At 50.9% G+C, this 26,871-nt stretch overlaps 1 protein-coding gene across 13 annotated transcripts in view; it reads right to left on the minus strand.

Annotated features, from left to right (window-relative positions):
* Positions 1 to 11,094: 11,094 nt before the first annotated feature.
* The window catches only part of UNC79 (unc-79 homolog, NALCN channel complex subunit), a 305,414-nt gene continuing 289,637 nt past the window's right edge, over positions 11,095 to 26,871 (minus strand). For all 13 annotated transcript variants that reach the window (XM_056133512.1, XM_056133504.1, XM_056133510.1 and 10 more), the window contains 2 exons: positions 13,633 to 13,674; positions 11,095 to 11,691 (listed from right to left, as the gene is read on the minus strand). In XM_056133512.1, coding sequence (XP_055989487.1) covers positions 11,491 to 11,691; positions 13,633 to 13,674 — 243 coding nt within the window. In that variant the 3' untranslated portion in view covers positions 11,095 to 11,490. The remainder of the gene's footprint in view (positions 11,692 to 13,632; positions 13,675 to 26,871) is intronic.

The raw sequence follows: 26,871 nt of genomic DNA on the forward strand, positions 1-26,871 counted from the left end.
CCTGCTCTCCTCGCTTCACCCCTGGTTTCTCATGGAGATTGGAACGTGGCTTCAGCGTGTCCCGTGGTAGACACAGAGTCCCCAGTGGCCTGCTGGTGGGTGGCCGTCACCTGCCCCTGACCTAGGGGATCCCTTTGTGGGTCCTCTGGGAGGACGCTTCCACCACTCAAGGGATGTGGTGAGATGGCCCCCTGCCCTCAGCCTGTGCCTACTGAAAGGATCTGGACAGCCAGCCTGAGGGGAGGGGCAGGGCAGGGCACGGGAGCCCCCCAGGTCCCCCACTCAGCTTACACCTCAAAAGTTGTCCTTTTGCAGTTAGTCTGAACTTTCCACGGGGGCCAGACGGTTCCTCCGTTGAGCCTGCACCTGCCTCATCCATGGGGACCCAGGCAAGGCGCACCCACCCACCCAAAGCTAACGGCACATAAACTCACTCCAAATTGGGCTCATGACAGACATTGTGTAAACCAAGGGAAAAGAACCCCAATATTTTTAAAAGGCATTTACTTGGAACAGTGCCCCGAGGCCGGCACCCACCACTCAAGACAGTCCGGGGAGCCGGAAAGGGGCAGCCCGGACCCCCAGACTGGCCTGGTGGGGAGCTCAGCCCCATGCCCACCCACACTCCCAACAAGACCAGTTCTCAGGTTGGTGGGAGCAGCGCCATGCCCCTCCTCCCCGCTTTATCTCCATCTCCTGTCCTGGCTGAGCCCAGCTTTAGGCCGTGGTAGGAAGTCCCAGAGCCTGTGGGGTGACGGGCCCGGCCGCGCGCGCGCGCGCGCACACACACACACACACACACACACACACACACACGCATATATTCAATCTAGTTCTATCGATTTCACTATCCCCGACACTGTCCGCCCAATCCGCACATGGATGGTGACGCAGTCCAGGGAGACGGAGCAGGAAGGGTTGCGGTCACCCAGCCAGGCCCTCCTGGCCTCTGCCGGCTTCCCCAGGTCTGTCAGGATGGACAAACACCCCCGGCCAGGCCACACCCGCAAGAGAGGAGACAGAGGAGGTGGCTGGGAGACTGGTGTGGCGAGGCTCTGCTGGAGAGAGTGCCATGTCTTTTTTATTTTCAATAAAAATAGAGACTTCTAAAGGCGCCTGGCTGTGGTACTGGGGAGCTGCAGACTTGGGGGGCTTCAAACCCAGACTGCGGGGAGGTCCCCGATATGCCCAGTTTCTGCCTCCTTCTGTGAGGAGATGGGGCATGGGGCCACGGGGATGGGGTTCAAAGGCCCTTCCTCCCCACCCCTGCCTGAACCCCCACGCTGTTGTGACAGGCCTCGCCCAGGCTTGGGGGCTGTCCCGAGGGTGTGACTTGAGGACTGAGGCAACAAACAGGCCAGTCGGGGCGTGATTTGACGCGTGAGCCTAGGAGTGTGGGGGACAAGGATTGCCTGCCAAGCCGGAGGGGAGTTGGGTTCTGTCCGACTGCATCCACCTCCTGTCTGGGTTCTACCCAATCAACTCCTGCAGAATTGTGACGCCCCCGCCCTTGGCGCCTTGAGCCAGGGGCCTCAAGAGCACAGGGTGCACCCCAGACTGAACTGCTCCCCTGTAGGGAGGTGCAGGCTGCACCCCCAAGGAAGCTTCCTGTCCAGCACTTCCGGGCGCAGACGCCCCTATCTGATGGGGGTGGGGAGGAGGAGGAGGAGGAGGAGGAAGAAGAGGAGGAGGAGGAGGTGTGTGGTGGCTCCTGCTGGGGACAAAGGGGAGGACCCCTCCGCCCCCGCAGCCACGGCATGGTGGGGGGGCAGGGAGGCCCAGGTATGAACCCAGGGCTGGAGCAGCAGCGCCCCCCACTGGGCACGGCGGAGAGGACCCCCAGACTGAGTGTCTCCTCTCTGGCATAGAGCAAGGGGACCAGCACTGAGGGCCCCTCTACCACCACCCAAGCCCCACGAGTGCTCCCTGCCCGCTGGGAGCAGGAGCTGGGGACATTCTGCAGGCGCCTGGGCCAGAAGCTGTCCCGTCCCCCCGAGGGGCAGAGGCAGCACCTGGGCAGGGGACACAGGGGCTCCTGGGGGGTGACAGGCAGGAGGCAAGCAGGCTCCTCCCTCCTCTCCCTCCCCTCCCTCCCTTCCTCCTTCCTCTCCTCTCCCTCCTCTCTTCTCTCCCCCCTCTCCTCCCCCTCCTCCCCCTCCTCCCTCCTCTGTCCTCCCTCCCTCTCCCCTTCCTCCCTCTCTGTCCTCCCTTTATCCCTCTTCCGCCCCTTCCCATTCCTCCCCTCTGCTCTCCTTCCTCCCTCCTCCCCTCCATCTCATCTCATTACTTCCTGCCTCTCTCTCCCTCACCCCTGCTCTCCTTCCCATCTGCAGAATGGGAAGGAGAGTCGCGGCCACCAAGTCCTGCGCTGTGGGGCAGAAGAGCGTTGAAGCGTCTCTTGGCACCAGGGGAAGTTTGGGGGCGTCAGGGGTCCTGCTTCACATCTCACCGACCAGGCCAGCCTTCACCTGTTGCCCTTCCTCCCCCGGGCCCTTCAGAAGAATATCCAGTGCCTTGACCCATGCACCCAGTAGAGGTGGGGGGGTGGGGGGAGGCACTTCCCGGGGCAATGAGGGGGCTCAGGGGGAGCATGGACTTGTCAGGGGAGCCCCTGGAGCAGGGGCCACAGCACTGCCCAGAGCAGCCCTGCTAGCCTGGCGACCTCCAGCCCAGCTCCACGGCTCCCTGTTGGCATGGGTGGGGCACTGGCATGGTGGGGCCACAGCACTTAATAGGATGTCTGTGTTCCGGCATCTGTCCCTGGCACATGGTGTCAGGCAGTGCCCCGGGAGGGCTTCTGGGTGGGTGGGGCAGAATTCTCCACCCCAAGCTCAGGGTGCCCCAAGCCACCCTTTCCCACACCCGGATGCCACCATCACTGCTGCCGTCCTCTCACTGCCATCCTCCCACTGTCTCCCGACCGCCATCGTCCCCTTGCCTTCCTCCTGCGGCCTCCCTCCCCCTGTCTAGGGCAATGGTGGGTCCTTGGGGGCACTGCTGTCCCAAGTCCCCATCGGTAGCTCAGTCCCCTCTTCCTTCCAGCAGTCTTTTGGGACGGGGTGTCCTTCCCCATTGGAAACCCCAGGCAGGGCCACCTCTGGCCCCACAGGACTTCCTCTAACAGTGACCCCCTCAGAAGGGTGGGGGCCAGGTTTGCCTCCCCTCCAGGAGCTTCTGGAGTCAAGGGGTCCCCCTTTCCCTGCACCCTATGAAGTGAGCTTGCTTGCACTGGTCCCTAGGAGGGGCTTTGGCAGTCTCTGTTCTGTAGCTATCCTGGTAAGGCATGGTCTGACTGTCGGATAACGAGGGGTGCCGGGGATCGAACCCAGCACCTCCAGGAACGTTCCTGGGACCAGGTCCCGCCCAGACGACTGGGTCCCCACGGCCATAGCAGGAACCAGAACAAACCCAGACAGCCTTGTCAGTTGGTGCCTGCTCTTCTTGCCTTCCCCTCCCTCCCCCGTGAGAAAACTGGGTGCGTGGGGGCCCCCTCTTCATGCTAAATCCCCAGTTTCCCTCCCCAGACACGCCCAGCACAAGAAACACTTGCAGAGTGAATCACTTCCGGGTTAGGAATTGAGCACCACGTGCGCAGGATCGAGAGAAGAACACGACACTTTATTCCTCACAGCTGCAGCCCCTCTGGGGGGGGGAGGGGCGAACCCCGGTCTGGGAATGGAGGGTACCATGGGGGGTGGTGGTCAGTCTTCTGGGGAGGTGGTGGTCAGCCTCAGGTGGATGACTAGGTCCCAAGAGGTCCCAGGGCTGGGCCAGAAGTTGGCATCAGGCCATCTGGGTCCTGTTGAACCTGCAGAGTTGCTGGGTCAGGGTCGCACGCCAGCCCCGACGGTGTCCAGCTGCATCCCTGTGGCTCCAGCAGCCAATGTCCAGGCCAGAGCAGCACCCCCCCTGAGCTCTGCCTCTGTCCACCTTCCTCCTGCAGGCACCAGCCATGGCCCGGGGGTCCCCACACTCAGGTCTGAGGCCCGGCCACAGCTGCCTCCAGCCCCCCCTAGACCACAGGCCCTTCCGAAAACAATTTGTCACCAAGCGTTTGGGAGCTTGCTGGTCCCCTTCCCTCTGGGTATTTCTTCTACCAGAGTGTCACCCCCCCCAAGAAGGCAGACGCAGATGCCCCCCACCAAGACCTCTCAGCTGTGCCCTGTGCTTCTCCTCCTCTGTCTTTGGCCAGCAACCGGTGGAGCCGGACTCTGCTTTCTTGTTTGGTCAGCTCCAAGCATCTCCTGCTGGACCTGGTCTTCGTGCCCCATGCTGGCCCGTTGCCCGGTTGGAAGTGGGCACCTGGGGAAAACAGAGAACAGATCTGCCTGTAATTCCAAACCGCAACCCCCCTCCCCCTCCCCGGGAACATGAGAATGTGTTCGTACCCCACCCAGTGCCGGGGAAGGGCAGGACTGACATATGGAGCAGGGTTCCCCAGCGACTCATTCACACAGACACGGGTGGGGGGCTTGAGTCACTGAGTCCCCCCGCCCGCCCAGAGCGCAGCCACCCCGGATGTGTGTCGAACCCCCACAGCAAGCTGTGATTTCCATGCGGCTAAACACCAGCTGTCATGGGTGCCAGCGGGGGCTGGGGGGGGGGGGGGCTGAGGAATGTCAGGGCGCAGCACGGAGTCTGCAGCCTTGAACCCCAGAGCTCCCATCCTTAATCCTGGGCCCAGCCTGGCAGCCTCCTAAATTCTAGTCTGGGGGCTGGAGCTATAGTACAGCGGGGAGGGTGTTTGCCTTGCACGTGGCCAACCAGGGTTCGATCCCCAGCATCCCATATGGTCCCCCAAGCACCGCCAGGAGTAGTTCCTGAGTGCTGAGCCAGAAGTAAACCCTGTGCATCATTTTTTGGGTGGGACCCAAAAAGCAAAACAAAAACAAAAGAGTTCCGGTCTGGTTTTGGGTGGGTGGGGGTGGTGGCAAGGGGAGGCACAGTCTGCAGTGATTGGGACTACTCGGTGCTTGGGATTGTGGACTGCAGAGATTGAACTGGACCTCAGACATCTCAAGCACGAGCACATCTGCCGGTGCTCAGGGCTGAGTCCTTGCTCATGCTCCAGCGTCTCTCCTGGTGCTGCTTGGAGGAACCGCGGCCGCGCCAGGGATCGAACCCTGCGCTCGGCCGTCGAACCACCTCCCCAGCCCCGCATCACGGGTTCTTGTCAGATGTGCCAAGAGTCAGGCAGGCAACCTCACGGCCACTGTGGTCTTGAGGACGCTGCCCTCAGCGGTGGTCAGGAGGCAGCGCAGGGGCCAGGAGTCCGCAGACGTGCCACAGTCCTAGGTCTCACGGCATCCCCCACCAGCCCTGCCCACCGGTTCCCCCCCGACCCCCCCACAACCCTGCCTCTGGCCGGCTGCGTGATTGTCCTCACCTGGAGTGTTCCTGCCCTTCACGCTTGATTACGGGCTGGCTCTTTCCTTTTCCAAGTGGCCACTTGAAGGAGCGGAAATCAGGGCGTCTGCCAGGCAGCCCCGGGAGGCTCCCTTCTCCGCAGGACTGAGGGGGGAGGCCGTCTGGACAGCGGCATTAAAGGGCCGGCTCTTTCTTTGTCCTAGCCCCTGTGTCTAGCCAAGGCCCTACGGACTGGGGCCCATCTGGGCCACCTCCCCAACTCAGCTTTCTAGACAGAGTGCACAGCAGGCAGGTGGGCTGGAGAAACGGGCCCCTCGTGTGAGGTGGAACTGACGGAGGAGTTGGGGTGTAGCGAAACAGCCCAGCCGTGAGGCTGTGCCCAGGTCACAGGGTAAGGAGACACCAGTAGAGGGCTGAGAGTGGGACCCCACCTTTTACCTGGCCTGTGGCTCCCTAAAGGTCCATCAAACCAGAGGACCCTTAAGCTGAGATGATGAGCTCTTAGGCTGAAGGCTTGGTGCAGGGCGGGGGGAGGGGGGAGAGGAGTGGGATGCCACCGCCAAGGCAGCCAGCTTCCTGCCCAGAGGTAGGTGGGATGTCCCTGCCTGGGGTGGGGGGTGGGGCAAACGGTCCCCAAAGAGATCCCACCGCATCGTGTGGAGCAGCAGAAAAAGGAACGAAGTTCAAACTCCCCAAACAGTGCTCTGAGCTGAGCTCTGCCAGCTACGCATCAGCTACCCTGGTCCATCACTTGAGGTGACCTTTTGCACAGGTGAGGAGCAAAGGACTCAACCTATTGCTTCCCTTCCAGAACCTTCCACGTCAGGGAAAGAATCAGGGCTTTGCCCAGATTCGAGCTGTACTTTTACCTCTCCCACTCCGGCCCATGTCTCTCGAAGCCTCACTTCTGTGTCATGTGTCACTTCCCACGACAGAGGCCACTTGGCTGTGAAACAAGTTGGGTGTGCAGCCCCCTCTGGCTCAGAGCTCGGACTCCAGCTTGAAAGGGCCGCGCTCCCCAAAGGCCGTCTTTCGTGGCCTAGCAAGTCAGGGGTGCGCTCCCCAAAGGCCGTCTTCCATGGCCTAGCGTGCACTTGTCATCCACAAGGCCAGTCCTGCATGTGGGAGATTCATGGGCTTGTGTGTGAGCGCTGGGTCCACCCCACCCCGGCCCGGCCCCAGATAAACTGATTCCCAAAGCAGAGGAAGAAGGGCCTTTATCAGAGGGAGTGACAGATCGTAAGATGGAGAAAATAAGCCAAGGACAGTCGGGCAGGCAAACGAGATAGGTTTGTGTCCTGCCATTTCTCTAGCCCAGGTGGCTGGGACCTTTGAGCCAGAAGAGCCCCCAATTTCCCCCAACACGGCCCCCCAAAAGGGAGGAGATTTGAACGTTTTCTGAATGAAACTCAGACTTGGAATCAAATGGCCACTGAGCCTCAGGCTAGGTGAGCGCCAGTCTTGACCTTGGTGAGGCCACCTGTGCATCTCAGCTGTCTCCCCTGTAAAATGGGAATAATCCAGCCTGGGTTGGGAGAGAGTTGGGAAGAATGAGGCCCCATGCAGAGCATGCTCAGTTGACTCAATAAATGACGGGCAAGTGAGTTTCTCTCAGCAGAAGGCCCATCCTTGCTGCTCCTGCAAAGTTTAGGGTCAGGCCAGCCACTTATCAGGGTCTCTTCTACCCTCCTTCAAAGGTCTCACCTTCCATAAACAACAGGGCTTGGTGTAGCCCCCTCTGAGTTTTTTCTTTTTTGGGGGGGGGATTTACACCTAGCGATGCACAGGGGTTACTCCTGGCTCTGCACTCAGGAATTACTCCTGGTGATGCTCTGGGGACCATATGGGATACTGGGAATTGAACCTGGGTCGGCTGCATGCAAGGCAAACGCCCTAACTGCTATACTATCAAGCCAGCCTCCCTTCTCCCCCGAGTTCTGACCAGACCACCACCTCATTCCTTGTAAGATCACAACTCGCAAAACACCCTATTTGCCCATTATTCACCTTTGCACATTCCTTCTGCCAGAGAGCTGTCTTAAAGGATCTGTGTTGTCCAATTAATCCTGAGGCCATGCCATCCCCACTTAGGCAACAATCTGGGAGAAAGAACTCATTATCTTCAATTCAATCCGATTTTATTTGGTCAGCCGGAGCTTGGAAATCAAGATGAAGTTGCTGCCATCCGTCGACCTCTGAGGAGACTCTCCGGGCAGAGATTTGCTGAGCACATCCTGGTGTCAGGCAGAGTGACACGCTCGCAAAGGAATGGCCGGGCATCCTGGGCTCTCCGAATCTTATAGGTGTTGCTTCCGGGGGGGGGGGGGGCGGCTATCTCCCAGGGTGGGCTTTACAAGGTGGCAGTGGTCTCTGGGGAGTGGGGGGCTAGGGTGCAGGTTCTGGTCTTTTGGCACCATCACAATGACTCACCTTGGTGCTTTCTTCACCCCTTCATTGTTTCATTTTAGATACCACAAAACAGCCCACAGAGGGTGAATAACTCAGTCAAGATGAATCAGCTACCGATCACAGAATCTGTGTATGTGCATGCCTGCGTGTGTGCGTGTGTGCGTGTGTGTGCATGCGTGCGTGCGTGCGTGTGTGTGTGTGTGTGTGTGTGTGTGTATGTGTGTGTGTGTAGGTTCAGGAGGGAATTGTTCCTTCAGAAACCAGTTATGAGTTCCAGGAGGGAAAGAAATCAGAGATTGATGCCTTAGTTCCTTCCCTGCCATTCGCTCGTGCTGTCAAATCTGGTTTGCGGTGAATTTGCTGGCACTGCTCTGCCCGGGTTGCCATCCATGGGGCTGCCCAGGGCTGCTGTGGGGGTCGCAGGAGTGGCTGGGCAGTGATGGGAAGCGCAGAACAATTCTTGAGGCAGACAGCCAGGGGTGGATCTGGCCCTGGCTTGGGCCCTTCTGAACCACTTGACCCCTGGCCGCAGCTGAGCCTCGTTTTGCTTTGCCTTAAGAATAAAAACAGGGACTGGAGCCATAGCACAGCAGGTAGGGCGTTTGCCTTGCACGTGGCAAACCTGGGTTCAATTCCCAGAATCCCATATGGTCCCCCAAGCACCGCCAGGAGTAATTCCTGAGTGCAGAGCCAGGAGTGACCCCTGAGCATCACCGGGTATGACCCAAAAAGAAAAAAAAAACTGCGGCAGTAAGGTAACTTTGCATCGGGGGTTGCCTTTCAGGTGTGGCTTCCAGCACTTCCCATGCACTGTCCCTTCAGCAGACCTATACAGTAGTATGTGTCACTGTCTCCATTTTAAGGTGGAAGCGGGTTAAATGCACAAAGCCTGCAGCAGGAGAGAAACATGCCCACGAAGGCATGAACTCAGTACTCCTTAGGGGCCTTCACCTAGGCCAGGGGCCAAGCGAATTGTTTCTGTCAAGACCTTACGGTAAGGGGCTAGGAGACAGCATAGCAGTCTTGTATGTGCCCAGCCCAACTGACTCACTGTGGCACATGGTCCCCCGAGCACCGCCAGGTATGGCCCCGGGGCTCCCCGAGCATCATGGGTGGCGGGGGACGTAATCCCTGGAGCTGTAGGGTCCCTGCAGTGCTGTATCCTTGAGCCTCTCACATTGACCCTGGCTAAGAGTTGGCAGTGGGGTCCCCGGGGCCACCTGAGCACTGCTTGGGGAGTTACCCCTTCCCCTCCTTCAAAAAGGCACAATGGCAAGTCAGTCTTTTAGGCTTCATCACAGCTAAAACTCATCACCTCTGCCCAGGAAGCCAGAAAGCAGCTGGAGATAATCGGTGAACAGCAGGGGACCCCAGAGCACCTCACCCAGCCAGGCAGCAGCTCCTGCTGAGCCCTGGACTCATCCAGTGGCTGGCCGACTTCTTGGAGCCAACCCTCACTTCCTTGACCAGAGACTCACTTAACGAAGCCACACAGGAGACTCTGGGGCCAGTGGGGAGGGAGAGCTGGCGAGCCAGTGAAGTGGCAGGTGCCCCCAGACACGGTGTTGGCATCAGCTGGGCGGGTAAATGGGCACAATTCTCAGAGGCAAGAGGGAGACTGGTCTAGGTGGGACCCAGGCCCCTCATCTTCCAGACCGTGGCGGGGCGGGGGAGGAAGGCACAGAGAGCTGGAAGCACAGGGAGGGTGCTGAGTCGAGAGGGCTGTGTTCAGGCCTAGGGAAAGGTTAATGGCAAAGAAACCAAGGCAGAAGTCTGTCCCAGAGGTGGGTAAGAAAGATGCGGTTGGAAGAAGCGGCTAGAGGCTAACTCAACTTTGTCTCCTAGGAGGATGGACCCCCAAGATCCTGGCTGGCCGTGGTAGGGGAGGGCTCAGGAGAAGCAAAGAACCAGGCCTACCTGAGCAGGAAGTGAATGAAGCCCTTCCCAGTAGGAGTGGCCAGGGCATCCTCTGGGCCGGTGTCGTAAGTCCCCTAGGATGCTTTGCGCAGGGCGAGAATGTTGGGGTTTCAGCCTGGGCTGAGCTCACTGGGTCACTCCAGCCAGATCTGCATGTTAGTTGAACCCACTCCATACAAGAGATATCCACACATGCAGATTTACATGGCCTGCCTGGAGAATCTGAACAGGATGATTCCCCCCCTTCCCAAGCCCTCCACTGCCCTGACACTTTACAGGGGAAATAAATACTCAACATACCGCCCAACAAGTCCATCATCCCTGGTGGCACAGAAAACCAAACTGCATCAAGGCAAGGAGTGACAGGGTCAGCCTTCCCGAAGAGGCTGCCCTCGGGAAGAGAGAGCAAAGACTGTTTCTATTCTTCCTCCAAGGTCTCGGCAGAGTCAACACCTGCCACTCCGTCTTTCTAGAACTTACAGGAAACTCTGAACCTCTCTCCGGAGGCCAGTATTCTCTCTGCCCTGAGAGGCACGAAGCCCACAGACCTCCCAGGAAGAGAGACCTCTCAAGAGCCAGTGAAGAAAACAATAATCCTCTCAAGCCTCCAACTTCCCTGCACAGCGGCCTCCACAAGACGGCAGGTATTCCTTGCACCGAAGGATCCCAAAGAAAGCTTTTGCCTCTCAATAATTCCATTCGCATTTAAGAAGTTTTAAAAGTTTAATATAGAAATAGTGGTCAGCAGCTGAACTTTTGCTCTGTAAACTGATTTTAAAAAACCCCCAGGCTCACAGAGATCATAAAAAATGCATTTAATAGCATGTCAGTACACAGCTGAAGTGCTCGTTGGCCTTCTTTTCCTCAATGCAAAATTACAGAGCGTGGGGATTCTCCAGTGTCCGAACAAACTGCTAAGGAGGCGTGCTGTGGTTCTCTGACAGGACAAATTTCCACTTGAGGGGGACACAGCGTGAGGGGTGGTGCTTCTCTGCCAGTGTGGGGGACTTGCCCAGTCCGGCCTCCGGTTTTGAAGTGAATTGTATACAGGGTTTAATGAAGGAATAAAATTTATTATTCATAAAACTGATATAGTCCTCATAAAATTTACAAGGGAATATGGCCTGGAGCTCATGAGTTGGAAAAACTAGTCTTAAAAAGAAGGAAACAGACTGGACACTCCTAGAAAATGTTATTATCAAACAAAGGAAGTGATCTGGCCTGGGTTGACCACCTAATTTCTAAGTGCACTTTGTCAGGGCCTCGCAAGCTGCCACTAGTCCCGGGATTGAAGACAAAAAGCGCCAGCCCGTGGTCACTGCCTTGTGGTGACGGGTCGGTTGGTTTTTATTGCATTGCCAAGAAGTGGAACTTTTTTTTTTTTTAAGAAAAAACACTACAAAGGTTTCAAAAACCCTATTTATTCTCTATCATCAAAAATAGCAACAGGGGGGCTTATACAACTTTTCTGTGAGTACCCACCAGTCTATTTTTTTTCTTAAAAAAAATAGAAGTTAGTTAAAGAAAAATGATTTGGTTTTTTTAAAAAATAATGTAAGGAAACACTTAATCAGATAGCCCAAGGAGTCATCAGAAATATGTGTAGCAAGAAAGCTTCGTTGTTGGCCCTCTCCGGCCTTGGCACGTCTTGTTACTAAACTAGAAAGAGAATGTACAGTACCAGTATGTTCCCCAGCCTGCGTGGATCAAATTGGTTTTTTTGTTTGTTTGTTTGTTTTTGTTTTGGAACCCATTATTGCTAAACCAGAGTGTAGACAGGAGAGCCGAGGAGTCCGCTCATAGAGGATAGAACTGGGAGGCTGCCTCCGACGACTGAATCTCCACCTGGGCCATCTTGAACTGGGCACAGCGCAGCCACTTCCGCAGGGCAGCCAGGCCCGCACTGCTCTGTGCCGAGCCTGGCAGTGTCCTTAGGCTGTGCTGGTTCACGTTGTTCTGAATGGCCTGGAGGCGAAGCTGGAGTCCGGCGGATAAGTGCTGAGAAGAGGAGAGAAGAGGGGGCTTCAGTCTCTGTTTTCTGCCACCAACAACCCTCCCACCCCACCCCCCCACCCCCACCGCCCATGTCCGGCCTCTGGGGACAGAACTCCCCAGTTGGGCGGACAAGGCACATGGGCTTTATCTGACCTAGACAGGGCTGACGCTCACTGTGGGTGGTGACCTATGGGCCAGTACCTTGGCTCAGATCCACCCCAGTCCTCTACCTCAAGATGCCCGACTGGGCGATTCACCGTGTGGGCCTGGGGAGGTGGTGAAGTGCCCAGCTCTGGGGTCAGATGTCCTGGGTCTGAGCCTGGCACTGGGGTGGGCAACTCTGGGAAGAAGCTTTCCCCTCTGTGTTGGGGGTAGTGGTACCACATGTCAGGATCTGTGCATTGGCAGTAGGCTCAGAATGAACGTGTGTGGGATGTGCTTGTTTGGGTCACAGTTAGGATCTTTCTGTGTCGATGTGCATGGAGAGAAGCTAGGTGCTGCTTTTTGGACTGTTCCCAGCTTTTCAGTGAGCAACACTGGCCACTTGGCCCTCTGCAAAGCCTCTGCCATGCCTGCCTGGTAGTGCCAGTGGCTCAATTCATACCACCCAGACTAGTACCAGAGGGTTCACGGGGTCAGTCCGCACCAAATCACCTGGTGAAGCACTGAACCAACTGGTCAGAGTGACTGAGCAACAACTATCACTGTTCAGGAGACCCTGCCCCTCCCCCCCAAAATAAAGCCTAGTGCTGAGATGAGAAGAGGTGGCCAGTTGTTCTGACATTTCTACCAGTCTTCTCAAAATGGTACTGACAACATGAATCAAAATTCAAAAGCCTGAGAACACTCTTGACAGGTGTTTTTCTCTGGGTGTCTGGGTACCTTAAAGTCACCCCCTCCCTATTCCTTCCATCAGCCTCCCTCCCCAGTTATAAAAAGCTATCCAGCACCAAGGCTCTGACTTCTCCCCACCTCCAGCGCCATTGCTCCCATTTCCTAGGCCTGCAGAGACATTCTCTTGCAGGGTGGACCCTTTCCAAGCTCCTCCCTCCAGGGGTGGGGGTGAGGGAGAGATCCTGTCCAGCTCCTCCTCCTTCCAGGGTGGACTCTGTCTAAGCTCCTCCCTCCTTCTGAGGTTGGGTTCTGTCCAAGCTCCTCCTTCTTCCGGGTTTGGGCCCTGTCTAAGCTCCTCCTCCTTCTGGGGGGTGTGCCCAATCCAAGCTCCTCCTCCTGGGGTGTGTGCCCTGTCCAAGCTCCTCCTCCTTTTGGTTTGAGCCCTGTCCAAGCCCCTCCTCCTTTTGGGGTTGGGCCCTGTCCGAGCTCCTCCTCCTTCCGGGGGTGTGCCCTGTCCAAGCTCCTCCTCCTTCCTGGGTTGGGCCCTGTCCAAGCTCCTCCTTCCAAGGGATGGACCCTGACCAAGCTCCTCCTCCTTCCGGATTTGGGCCCTGTTCCAAGTTCCTCCTCCTTCTAGGGTTGGGCCCTGACCAAGCTCCTCCTCCTTCCAGGGTTGGACCCTGTCCAAGCTCCTCCTCCTTCCAGGGTGGGCTCTGTCCAAGCTCCTCCTTCTTCCTGGGCTATGAGTCCTTGAGTGATGAGGGATGAGGTAGCTTGTGGCTGCTGCTCATTGGTGTCCCCTTTCTAATAGAACGAGTCCCCTGCAGATAGCATTGGGCCTCCTGAAAAGGGAGGTGGTTTTATCCGTCCCAGACTGCATACCCCCCACCCCCATTTCCTCTTCCTCCTCATCTGTGAGCAGTGGTACCTGTGTCCTGTGGTCATCTCCGCCTAAGGGCCCTTACCTGGCCCACAAGTCTCCTGCACGGGACCTTGAGACTTGGGGCAGGTGGAACGCACCCACCGCGGGTGGGCCACCAAGCAGCCCCGTGGACCATAGGGTGGCCAAAGCCAGGAGGGAACAACTTCCCAGCAGTCCTGCGGGCTTACCTGGATATTGGACTGAATCATCGGCAACCACATAGGTATCAGCTGTGTGGAGAAACACAGAAGTCTTGTTATTACGGCTGGGTCTCCCCACAAAGTCTCAAAAAAAGGCAGGCGACGCCCCAAGCTCTCCAGCCCTGGGCCAGGCGGTAGGCCTGGCTGCGGTCCCTCCCTGGGCAGCAAAGTGTCGGTCTGAGACCACACCCCACTGAGCCGGTGGCCTTGGGAGGTTGATAAGCGCCCCATGAGGGCCCGCAGCACGCACTTTAGAGATGACTGATTGTCTCTTGAAAGCTCCTAAGCTCGGGAAATTAAATGGCTATTTATTTAATTAAATCCTCGCTTTCTCAAAATAGAATTTCCTCCCCAGGATCCTGAGCACGGAGTGTCCGAGGAGGAGCAGGGGAGGTGCGAGTCACAAGTCACTGAGAAGTGGCTGCATCTCTGTGGGGTCCCACATTCACAGGGGGGTGGGGTGGGGACTGTGGGGTGGGGGCAGGCTGGGCTGGGAAAGGGAGAGACGGTGGGAGAAGAGGGGGGTCTCACGCATAGAGTAGGGTGCCCATGCGGGCCCCTGTGCCAGCCCCAACAGGGCTTTGGGGTACAGGGATGGGGGGCATCCGGCCCTGCAGAGCAGACCACCAACTGGACCTCCCCTCTTTCAGCTGTGGGCTCTGTCCTCATCCATCCTACCCAGGAGAAGAAAACAGTGGTGGCCTCAGCTGTCAAGAGAGATGAAGTCATAAACTTTGCTAATAAATGGATAGACATGGAGAGTATCATGCTAAGCGAAACGAGTCAGAAAGAGAGGGACAGACATAGAAGGACTGCATTTATTTGTGGAGTATAAAACAACATGACATGAGGCTGAGACCTAAGGACAGTAGATACACGGGACAGATAGATTGCTCCATAGCTGGAAGCCTGCCTCATGAGCAAAGGGGAGAGGGCAGCTGGAATAGAGAAGGGATCGCTAAGAAAAAGATGGCTGGAGGAATCAGTCGGGATGGGAGATGTGTGCAGAAAATAGATAAAGGACCAAACATGATGACCTCTCAGGGTCTGTATTGCAAACCATAATGCCCTAAAGTAGAGAGAGATTATGGGGAATCATGTCTGCCATGGAGGCAGGGGGAGGGTGGGAAAGGGGGGGTATACCGGGGATATTGGTGGTGGGGAATGTGAACTGGTGGAGGGATGGGTGTTTGATCATTGTGTGATTGTAACCCAAATATGAAAGCTTGTAACTATCTCATGGTGATTAAATAAAATTTTTAAAAAAATTTTTAATTAAAAACAAAAAACTAGCAGTGGCCTCAATAATGTGAAAGGCCAGGAGAAAGAGCAAGGCCCAGAAATCTGCTGGGTATGAGCGGGGTGGGTGTGGAGGGGTCTCCAACCAGCTCCTTGCTGGATTCTCTGGTTTAACTGCGATGGTGTCCACAGGGTGTGGCAACCTGTCCTCAGACACCCAACCCGGGAAGGGCCTCTCTTCAGAAATGCAGCCACTGGAGGTGTAATCAGGTAAGACAGACAATGGTTTTCGGGAGCAGTGAGGTCCAGGATCCAGTGGACAGGGGTTCTACGGGAGAGGCGGGGATGCAGACACCATTGCAGCACTCCAGAGTGGGTCCAGCCCGGCAAAGAGAAAGAGAAGAATGGGAGCTGGGTCGCCCTGAGCTTGGGCGGAAGCACCTGCCAGCACCCCACTCCTGGGGCTTTTGATACTGGGACTTCGGCTGCCTCTGGGACAACGTCCAGCGGTGATAGCAGAGAGAAGGGGCATGGGGGGCTCAGGGATGCTGTGGGGTGGGGTCTTAGGAGAAGGGGCTGGAATGCAGGGGGGAGGGGGTTCTACACTAAGGATTGGGGATCTGCTTCCAAAGTCATCACTGGGCAGATGACGGTGCCCTGTCTCCAAGGGAGCAAATTTATTTGGAGCTCTGTTTTATACTCCACAAATGAGTGCAGTCCTTCTATGTCTGTCCCTCTCTTTCTGGGCTCTAGTCAGGGTCCTTGCACGCCAGGAGAGGCAGGATGTAGGGGGTGGAGACCCTGCTGGGTGTGGTGACTTCAGGGAGGACAAGGACACTGCCAGATGGGACAGTCACTCGGGGCAGTGCCAGGCTGAAGGAAAGGTGGGGGGCGGGGAAGAAAGAGGACTCAGGGTCAGCCACAGAGTGTGACAGTGATCGGGATGCAGGACCGGCCTCTGCTCCCCATGGCTCGGGTCTCACTGGCTTCCTTTGAACATTACAGGGACACAAAGGCAGTGGCAAAGTAAAGGACACTGCTCCCTCTGCTTCTGCTCCCTGGGTGGGATCAGCTGGTGCCCCTGACCCTTCTGTGGAGCCTCTGGACAACTTGCTCATTTGATGTCTCTGGCTGTCTGCTCCTAGACAAAGTTTCTCCTGCACCGTGCCTCTGACCCAAACACTGTGTTGAAAAATTTCCAGTACCATATGTTCCAGAAGATATGGGTGGGCAGAAGAGAGCACCCTCTCCCCGATACCCTGCCACGCACCCTAAACCATGGGCTTAGCACCCTCTCCCCGATGCCCTGCCATGCACCCTAAACCATGGGTTTACAAGGGCAGTGCCAATAAGGCTCTGTCTGCTTAGACCCTTGTTGAAAGGGTACATCTAGACTCTGGAAAGACAGGCTAATCACGATCTCCCACAAGAAGCCCTGAAAAACATGGTGGCCATTGTCCCAGACTTTTGGGACTCTTGATCTGTTGTGGACAGAAGACAAATACTCAACTGTCCTCTGATGAACCCTAACACAGGACCAGAGAGACAGTAGAGGAGTTAAGACACTTCCCTTGCCAGCAGCTGACCCAGGTACCTGACACTACATACCTGAGCCTGCCTGGAGTGATTCCTGAGCAGAGAGCCAGGAATAATCCCCGAGCACTGCCAGGTGAGGCCCCGAGACTCTCCTCTGCCCCCTCCAAATCCTAAGGGACATGGGAGGGTTGGGGCCAGTGATCCTGACACACTGTGTCTGGGTGGACACTGTCCCCAGCACGGTACTCAGGGCTGATGGTCTGTCTGAGACAATCCAGGGAAGAATGAGGCTGGTCAAAGAGGGTTTTAAGGATTTCCCCCAAGATGTTCCATGCCAGTGAATGATTCTAAGATACTTCTGCTGAAGATCTTCCGGCCTGAGATGTCCAAAGTATATGCCCAAAGGCTTCAGGTTTAATTTCATTGTTATCGATAGCCTTATGTAATCCAGCAGTTACTCTACTTCAGGAGTGCTAATATGACTTATTGAATAACATTCATTTCAGCCCTCTTTTTGCTAGTGGCTCCTACCAGGCTGTCGGTAAGAATTAGATTGAATTTATTTGGAGCTCTGTTATCATGAAGTTGGTTGGCTTTTTTTTTTCCTTCTCCAATAGCAAAATGCAGAAAAGTCAAGGCCAATTTTTTAAAAAGTTGCTTTTCACCAAAATGAAAGGGAAACATTTCTTCTTTTCTTGGTTTATGAGATAGAATAAAGTCTAGCCTGGCTGGGTGGCATTCATTTCACGCCATGCTCATTTCTGGCCCCAAATTAAAAATAGCTGTGCAAATTTCTCTTTCAGCAAAGATGTAGCAATGAAGACCAGATTTATGCTCTTGTCCGGAACCATTACAATTTGAGATGGAATAGTTGAAATCAGGGTTTGGGGACACTGCACATCAATAAGGGTGGAAAGTGATAGCTGGGGGGAATAAAATAAAGTGAGAGAGACTGCAAGCATGGCATAGGGTGGGGATGGGGCCGAGACCAGCATTCTCCTTGAGCCCTGCGGAATAGAGCTGGGGTTCAGGAGGCCAGGGTGGGGAGGGTATCTGGGTCTGTAAGGCACAGTACTGGAGAGGATGGGGAGCATGGGGTGGGGAGAGAGTAAATAAAGAAGGAAAGGAGGAGAGAGAAGAAGGAAGGAGGGAGAAAGGGGAGTTGTGGATATCTATGCAGGACTTCCTGATGGAGTCTTCAACTAAATACTGACCAGTGCACCCTGATGAGAAAAGCACTCAAGGCTCAAGGAAGAAAGAATTCAAGAATTATAGAGAGAAAATTCCTGGACCGTCATTAGTCTGTGTTTTCACTAGAGTGGCAAAAAATAAAAACAACAACAAAAAACATGTAATTTATAGAATGATGATCAGAAGGATATCACCTAGGAGTAGAGACATATTAGTCCTGGATGAAATGCTGCTCTAATCCCACCTATCATTTAAAAAAAATAAGCCTCTAAAGGGATAAAACGATTTCTATAAAGGTAATTTAACATGTCATAAAACAGGGCCTGAGAAAATTTATAGGAATACAAAGATATCCAGCAAGCAAGGAAGTCAAATTCAAAATGACAGGAATCTAATAAAAAATTACAAGGCAAGAAAAAAGATTACAAGGCCTGTAAAATAGGATTTAAAAATGTAATCCGTAGGGGCTGTAGAGATAGGATGGTGCATAGGGCACTTGACTCGCACATGATAAACCTGGGTTCAATCCAGGCACCCTCATGGTCCCCTGAATCCTGCCAAGAGTGATCCCTGAATGCAAAGTGAGAAGTAAGTCCTGAGCACTGCCAGGTGTGACCCAAATGCCCCCACTGTCAGAAAAACTATATAATTCATAATGAGAAAAAAAACCAACAATGGAAAGATCCCATTAATGGCACAGAGAATAGAATAGTAGCCAGGATATTAGGCGATATTACAACTATATTCGATATGCCAGACACAGTAACAACAAAGTCTCCAATGGAGACGTTACTGGGCCCGCTCGAGCAAATCGATGATCAACGGGAGGGCCTTTACTTACTTACTTACTTATTCAATATGGTCAAGAAGGTAGAGGAAGTGCTGAATGTTTAAACTGAGGCAAAAATAAAGAATACCTTAGGAGACAACAGTTGATACTTCTTCAGATGTAATGAGAACCATCCAATCATAGAGTCAAGAACTTTAACAACATCAAGCATAAGGGAGAAGAAAAAAAAAACACCACCACAGAATAACATCGTTAACTGTTTATCAGTGGGGGTGAAAAGAAACTCAAACAGGAAGAGGGTAAAAGGCATATTACAAACAGAAGGAAAAATCAGACACAGAAAAATCAGACACAAAAAGAAGACACAGATCTCTGTTGCTGTGCCATCCAGCCATCCAGGCAGAGGGTTTTTTCCCCCTATGGAGGTCCCTCTCAGGACTTGGAGGTCCCTCTCGGCAGTGCTCAGGGGATCACACAGGAGCAGGGACTGAGTTTGGGCTTCCCAGAGCCTGTGCTCAGCCTACTCAAGCTCTCTCCAGCCCCAGCAAAAGCAACAGAGGCAATAAGAGGGCAGAATCAACATCTTCTCAGGCCCTAGAAAATAGTGAACCTGGAAATCAGTGCCCAGGGAAAATAGTTTCCAAAACTGAAGGCCAGTCAAAATGCCTTTCGAAGTTGAAAGAGTGAACTGTCAGCAGATCTGCATAAGAAATAATAAAGGGAGTTCTTTGAGAAGGATGATGGAACTTTAGTTCTACAGAAATGAATTTTTAAAATGCCAAACGAGAGAAATATAAAAATGGCAACAGTAGCAATGATAATATTGAGATGAATTCTAAACATCTGAGATTTTAAATATATTCAAACAAATAGATATATTTGTAGTTGAATGTTTTAAATAGTAAATATTAAAAAATCTAAATCTCCCGTAGAGATTATTGACTGTTTAAAGCAAAAAATTTAAATCTCCCTGAAAGATTACTGACTGTTTAAAGGAAAAATATTTATGACATATGGTTTGGTGTCTACCACACAGATAGATGAAATGTATGCCAATAACTGGCACAAAGCAGGGAGGTGGAAAGTAATGGTATACAATCGTACATTCTTATACTATACAAGAAGTAAGCATAATATTACAGGAAGTCAGGGTCTGAACTGTGTACTACCAATTAAATCAACCACCCAGTCAACAACCAAGAATAGAGCTAATAAGATAACTGAAATAACTGCAAACCATACTTCTCAATAACCTCACAGGTCAAAGAAGACGTCAATGGAAGTCAAAAAGGATATAAAGTCTATGGAGATAAATGGAAATGAGGACATCCAAAATTTCAGCGGAATGTAGACTAACAATCAGTACTTAGAGGTATGCAGAAGAAAGTTCAGAGCATTCAACACATGTGACTGAAAAAGAAGTTTCTTGGGATAATGGTCTCAGCGTTTGTTTTAAGAACTAGACAAAGAAGAGGAGCGATAGCACAGCGGGTAGGGCGTTCGCCTTACAAGCGGCCAACACGGCCGACCCGAGTTCGATTCCTCCGCCCCTCTCGGAGAGCCCGGCAAGCTACCGAGAGTATTCGATATGCCAGACACAGTAACAACAAAGTCTCCAATGGAGACGTTACTGGGCCCGCTCGAGCAAATTCTAATTTTAGTCATTAAAAATGTAAATAAACCTTTCAGTATCAATATTGCAAAACACAATGTCTAAAAGAAGAGAGGGAAAGAGAGGGAGGGGAGGGAGAGAGAAGAGAGAAAGAGAGGGAGAAGAGAGAGAGAGAAAAGAGAGAGGGAGAGAGAGAGAGAGAGAGAGAGAGAGAGAGAGAGAGAGAGAGAGAGAGAGAGAGAACAAGAAAAGCACCTGCCATTGAGGTAGGCAGGGGGTAGGGGGGGGTGATGGGAAGGAACCTGGGGACACTGGTGCTGGGAAATGTACACTGGTGGAGGGATGCATTTTGGAACACTGTATGACTGAAATCCAATCATGAACAGCTTTGTAAGGGTGAACAGCTTTGAATCTCCGAGTGATTCAATAAAAAAGTCAGTAAAATTAAAAAAATGTAAATAATATAAAGAAGGCAGGAAACAATGGGAAATAGAAAACAAATGGCAATGTGATTGATTTAAACCAAACAATTAAAACAATTTAAAAAAAATTAGTTGAAATTCCAACTAAGCTTTTCCCACTCTGGAGAAAGCCATGTTCTCTCTTGAACATGTTTTCCTTCCTTCCTTCCTTCCTTCCTTTCTTTCTTTCTTCCTTTCTTTCTTTCTTTCTTTCTTTCTTTCTTTCGCCTCTTTCTAAGAAATTTTATTTCTATAAAAACTACTAAAAGGCGCTGATGCAACAGCACCGCAGGTAGGGCATTTGCCTTGTTCATCGCTGACCTGAGTTCAGTTCCTGGCTGAGCCCACCAGGAGTGATCCCTGAGCACAGAGCCAGGAGCAAACCCTGACCACTTGTCAGTGTGCCACCCCCCAAAACAAACAAACAAACAAACAAACAAACAAACAAAGAGAGTGAAGGGAAGGGGAGAAGAGATAGATGAAGAGCAACAGGGACAGAGATTAAGGGGACTCAGGTAATTGGTGATGTTTGAAATGATAGAACTAAATATCCAAACCACAGAGTCAACAAGACTGACATCACGAGATCCAAATTTTAATAACCAGATTTGAAGGGTGCCTGTCAAGATTGGCAGACTGGGGATGGTGGGGGGGGGGGCGGTGAGGATGTGGGGGGTGGGTAGGAGAGGGAATTTGGGAACACTCGTGGAGGGAAGATGACATTGGTGGTGAAATTGGTGATGGAATGTCAAAAAAACCAACTATAAATAACTTTGTAATTCATGGTGCTTTAACAAAATAAAGTTTTGGAAAGGAAAAAAAATAGTATTCAAGTTAAGAGGAAGGTTGGCTGATATCATTTAAAATAAAAACAGGGGCTGGAGCAATAGCACAGCGGGTAGGGCATTTGCCTTTCATGCGGCCGACCTGGGTTCGATTCCCAGCATTCCATATGGTCCCCCAAGCACTACCAGGAGTGATTCCTGAGTGCAAAGCCAGGAGTAACCCCTGAGTATCACCAGGTGTCACCCAAAAAGCAAAAACATAAAAAATTAAAATAAAAACAACAAAAAAACCCAAAATAAAAAATAAGATAAAAACAATAAAAACAATACCCTTCTGTTTGGGGCCTATAGGAAATGAACATAGGGAGGCAGGAGTCGGCCACCTCCCAGCTGGCCAACCAGTTGCTGGCATACAGTTCTGTCTGGACTCCTCACTGCCTCTTGGTAGATTGGCCCTTGAGAAGCAGTGGAGCTAAAGCTTTGTGCTTATAAGAATAGCCTTTCCCAAATATGTCACTTGGCATGTGGATTACTTCAAATGGACGTTGATCAAGGCCTTGTAGGCTTCTGTGAACGTTTTGCATTCCCTAACTATCCAAAGAGGGAAAACCAAGAGAATCTGAACATCTTATTTTTTTTTAAAACAGACACATCCTTCTGCCAGAAAAACATATCTTTCTATCTATATGGCATGGCAAGCGAATTTCAGAGAGCATTTGTTCTTGCGACACAGGGCACTTTGGCTCATCATGTGAGCCTTCTCCTCTGTCTCCTCTCTATTCCTATCCTCAGGGCCCAGACCACTGACCGAGGGCCTTAGTGTAATAGACTAGATTGAAAAAGTATGATTTTACTCATGTGTGAGAGACAGAGACTCTGCGAGTTTCCCTCCCCGCCCCGACCAGGGCTCTGGCAGTCGAAGACCTCCAGAACCAGCCACCACCATGCTGAGACCACTCTCCACACGCCTGAAGGTACCGGCAGAGGAACAAAGGCATGCGGGTCCCGGGGCCGAGATCTCCAAGCCTGCTCAGATCGGGGCTGAGCATCCTCCACCTAGATCCTCCATATTCCAGTAGGCAGGGGTCACACCCACCAACTGGCACCGTTTAATCCCATCAACGGCCAAGACCCAGAGACCATAAAACCCAGCTCCCAGTAGCGCACGGCCGCATTCGCGGCCGCGCGACCTCTTATTATCTCATTCTTACTTTGGACAAACTGGCAGGCTACTGAATGTAACCTGCCCACATGGCAGCGTCTGGCAAACTCCCCGTGGCATACCCAATATGCCAAATACCAGTAACAATGATGGGTCTCATTCTCCTAACCCTGAAAGTGCCTTGCATATGGCACATTTTAAAAAATCTCAGGGCTAGGACGAAGGAGACGTTACTGGTGCCTGCTCGAGGCAATCGACGAACAATAGGATGGTCGTGATCGTGATCGTGATTGTGAGAGACAGAAAAACCAAACAAATGGATAAACTAAAAGGCAAAAATTTGCTTTTAGATAATAAGCCTTTTTAATAGTCACGAGATAGGAAGGCAAGTTGGCAGGAAAGAGATGTGGAAGGGGAAAGAAAAGTATAAAATGTGTTTGAAGGGGCCAATTAGGGTCAGAGCGATGATATGGTCAGAGTGGGTAAGGTGTTGACCTTGCACAGAGCTGACCTCATGTGGTCCCCTGAGACCCTTCAGGAGTGAACCCTGAGCATAGAGACAGGAGTGAAACCTGAGCATTGCCATGTGTGGCCCCCCAAATAAAACAGTTATAAAATTTAAAGTAAAGCTATAAAGAAATGTTGAAAATATACACTTTCAATATAAAGGTACAACTAAGTTAAAAGTAAAAATACCCCAAAATGTCATGCTAACATTAGTCTAAAGAGAGCTGGAATGATTTTATTAAAAATCAAAGTGGCTGTTGAAACAAAGAATATTATTGAGGGTGAAAAAGACCATTTATAATTTTAGTTTATTAAGACAAGGTGATAAATCCCAAACATCTGCGTGCCTCATAAAATAAAATCATAATATGGAAGCAAAAACTTCTAAACCTAAAAAGATTTAAAAAATGAAATTATAGAGTTATTTCAATATACCCTTCTGGAAAATTGGTAAAGCATATAGACTCAGGAGGTCATGGAAGTTTTAAGCACTTTTGATGAGTTTAAGGCAGTGGAAAAAGGAAGTGGTACTCCACAACTGAAGAAAATACATTATTTTCTAACGTATTAGAAGAGCCTTTTCCAGAACTCTAGATGATATTCTATGCAAAAAATAAGCCTCAATAAACTGAAAATAAATGAGAGTATCAAAGTATGTTCTTTGGCACCAGTGGATTTAAATTAAAACAAAAAATCATGAACAAAAAAAGCTCTAAAGACTTCTCCAACAGTTAGAAATACAAATAATAAAATTCTAAATAACTGAATTGTCTTTTCTAAATAAGAATTCAGGGGCTGGTGTGATAGTACAGCGGCCAACCCAGGTTAGATTCCCAGCAACCCAACTGGTCCCCCGAGCACCGCCAGGATTAATTCCTGAGTGCAAAGCCAGGAGTAGCCCCTGTGCATCGCTGGGAGTGACCCAAAAAGAAAAAAAAAACAAGAATGCAAAACAGAAGCTAAAAGATTTCTAAACTATGACACACCAGAAATGCTCAGGGATTACTCCTGGCTCAGCGTTCAGAAATCACTCCTGGCTCGGAGGATGCCGGGGATCAAATCCATCTTGGCCACACGCAAGGCAAACACTAAATGCTCCAGGTCCCACAAGCTACTTTTTTTTTTAAAATCCCTTAAGTAGAACAACTTTCTTTAGGCCCAACAGAAAGATTCATTCTTTTTTGGGGGGAGGGGTCACACCTGGCGACACACAGGGATTACCCCTGGCTCTGCACTCAGGAATTACCCTGGTGGTGCTCAGGGGACCATATGGGATGCTGGGAATCGAACCCGGGTTGGCTGTGTGCAAGGCAAACATCCTACCCGCTGTATTATCACTCCAGCCCCTGTCAGCCACTTTTTTTTTTTTAATTTTGGGTCACACCCGGCGATGCACAAGGGTTACTCCTGGCTCTGCACTCAGGAATTACCCTGGTGGTGCTCAGGGGACCATATGGGATGCTGGGAATTGAACCCGGGTCGGCCATGTTCAAGGCAAATGCCCTACCCGCTGTGCTATTGCTCCAGCCCCTATTCTTTTTTTTTTTTTTCTAGTTTATCTACCAAAAGTATTCTGCCTGCACGGCAGAGTCTGGCAAACTTCCCGTGTCGTACTCAATATGCCAAATACCAGTAACAATGATGGGTCTCATTCTCCTAATCCTGAAAGAGCATTGAAATGGCTCTTTTAAAATCTTAGGGTTAGGAAGAAGGAGACGTTACTGGTGCCTGCTCGAGGAAATCGACAAACAACAGGATGATCGTGATCGTGATCATGATCGTGATTTAAAATAATAGCTCAAGGTACAACACTGAGTTGCAGCCAGCACAGTGCTGAGAGGACAATTTATAGGACACATATCCTAAACTCATCTCCTAAAAGATAAGGAAAAGTCTCAAACTCAGAGAGCTTCACTTTAGGAAACTAGAAAATAAAAAGCAAATTAGTACTAGTTTAAGAAAAAATTTAATAAATTTAAGAAAAAGTGTATTAAAGAGCAATTAAAAAATAATAGAGAAAATGAATAAAGACCAACCCAAAGATGATGGTAGTAGTTAATTTAAAAAGCCTCATTGTAAAGAATAATATTTATTGAAACTAATCAGTTAAAAAGGAATCAACTCATGACTCATTAATATTGGTGACTAAAAGGTGACAGAACCGATTTGACAGATACTGAGTTTAATACAGGAATGTTCTAAATACTGTATTTTCAAGTAGTGATATAATAATTGGAAATTCTAATATATAAACTGTTAAACTGTTTCTCAGACCATATCTACCACACAAAATTTATTCAAAACAACTAAAAGAAAATTTGTGTGTGAGAGAGATAGAGAGGGAGAGAGAGAGAGAGAGAGAGAGAGAGAGAGAGAGAGAGAAAGAGAGAGAATGAAAATATAGTTGGTAAGACAATTACTTTGCGTAGATCTGACCTGGGTTCAATTCCTGGCATTCCATATGGTCCCCCACACCCCACCAGGAATAAGCCCTGAGCATTACCATATATGAGCCCCAAACAAACAACAAAAGAAAATATAGTAACACTTATTTTTAAAAAATCAACTTTGTGGCTTTGAATTAAGCAAAAAAATTAATACAATATTAAAACATGATTCATAAAAGGAAAATTTTATGCACAAATTTTATCAAAATAAAAACATTTTGCTCCTCATCAGATACTGTTTAAAAGAATAAAACTGTGGAGGCTGGAGCAACACTACATCAGGTTGATCACTTGCCTCGCTTTGCACATGGCTGACTCAAGTTCAATCCCTGTACCCCATAAGTTTCCCTGAACTCTTCCAGGATCTAGGAATAAGCTCTGAGCACCCCTGGGAGTTTCTCCTTCCAAAACCAAAAGCCCAACCCTGGTGGTATAAGTTCTGCAGAAGTGCACCAATTTCTTTAAAAGATATATGCATTTTGACCATGTATGACCATGCTGTTCTGTTTCTAGGTAGTTATCTAAATACAAAAAAGCATATATCTGCATCTGCACAAAGACTTCTACATACATATTCACCACAGCTTTACTAGTTCCAAACTGGAAATTGTCCAAATGTCCATTAATCAATGAATGGATAGACCAAATATGGTGTGGAATATTTTCAAAAATAAAGAAGTAATGCTCTACTGATAACTGCTATTGATAATAACAATATAATTATTCTGGGTTGTTTTGGGGGGAACCGCATGCAATGGTGCTCATAGGTTACTCCTGGCTCTGTTCTCAGGGATCACTCCTGGGGTGCCAGAAATTGAACCTGGGTTGGCTGCATACAAGGCAAATGTTCTATCTGCTGTACTGTCTCTCTGGCTCCTATCAATGTGATTATTCTGAATAGCAGAAGTCAGAAAAATGTACGTTCTTTACAAACTAGAAAATACAAACCAACCTACCTACAGTGACAGAAAGGTGGGGAGAGTGAGGGAAGGACAGGGGGAAAGATTTGGAAGAGGTAGATTATAATAAAGTGTTACCAGGAAACTCCATCCTGAGTGTGGTAATAATTTCATCAGTAAAGTAAAGTAAAGGCCCTCCCGTTGATCATCGATTTGCTCGAGCGGGCCCAGTAACGTCTCCAATGGAGACTTTGTTGTTACTGTGTCTGGCATATCGAATACGTCACGGGGAGCTTGCCAGGCTCTGCCGTGCGGGCGAGATACTCTTGGTAGCTTGTCGGGCTCTCCGAGAGGGGCGGAGGAATCGAACTCGGGTCGGCCATGTTGGCCGCTTGTAAGGCAAATGCCCTACCCACTGTGCTATATATGTGGGAAAATGTACTAAGCTGTACACCTGAAATCTCTGTAAGTTACTCATGTAAGTTGTGACCAAATTATACACTTGAAATTGAAGCAGTTCAGTCCTGTATAAATTATTCAACAAAGTAGGGGTAAACAGGATCACTATGACCAAACAGGAGTTTGTCATAGAGCTGAA

This window comes from Sorex fumeus, unplaced genomic scaffold (genome assembly GCF_029834395.1).
Source record: "Sorex fumeus unplaced genomic scaffold, SorFum_2.1 ptg000098l, whole genome shotgun sequence".
Classification (NCBI taxonomy): Eukaryota; Metazoa; Chordata; class Mammalia; order Eulipotyphla; family Soricidae; genus Sorex; species Sorex fumeus.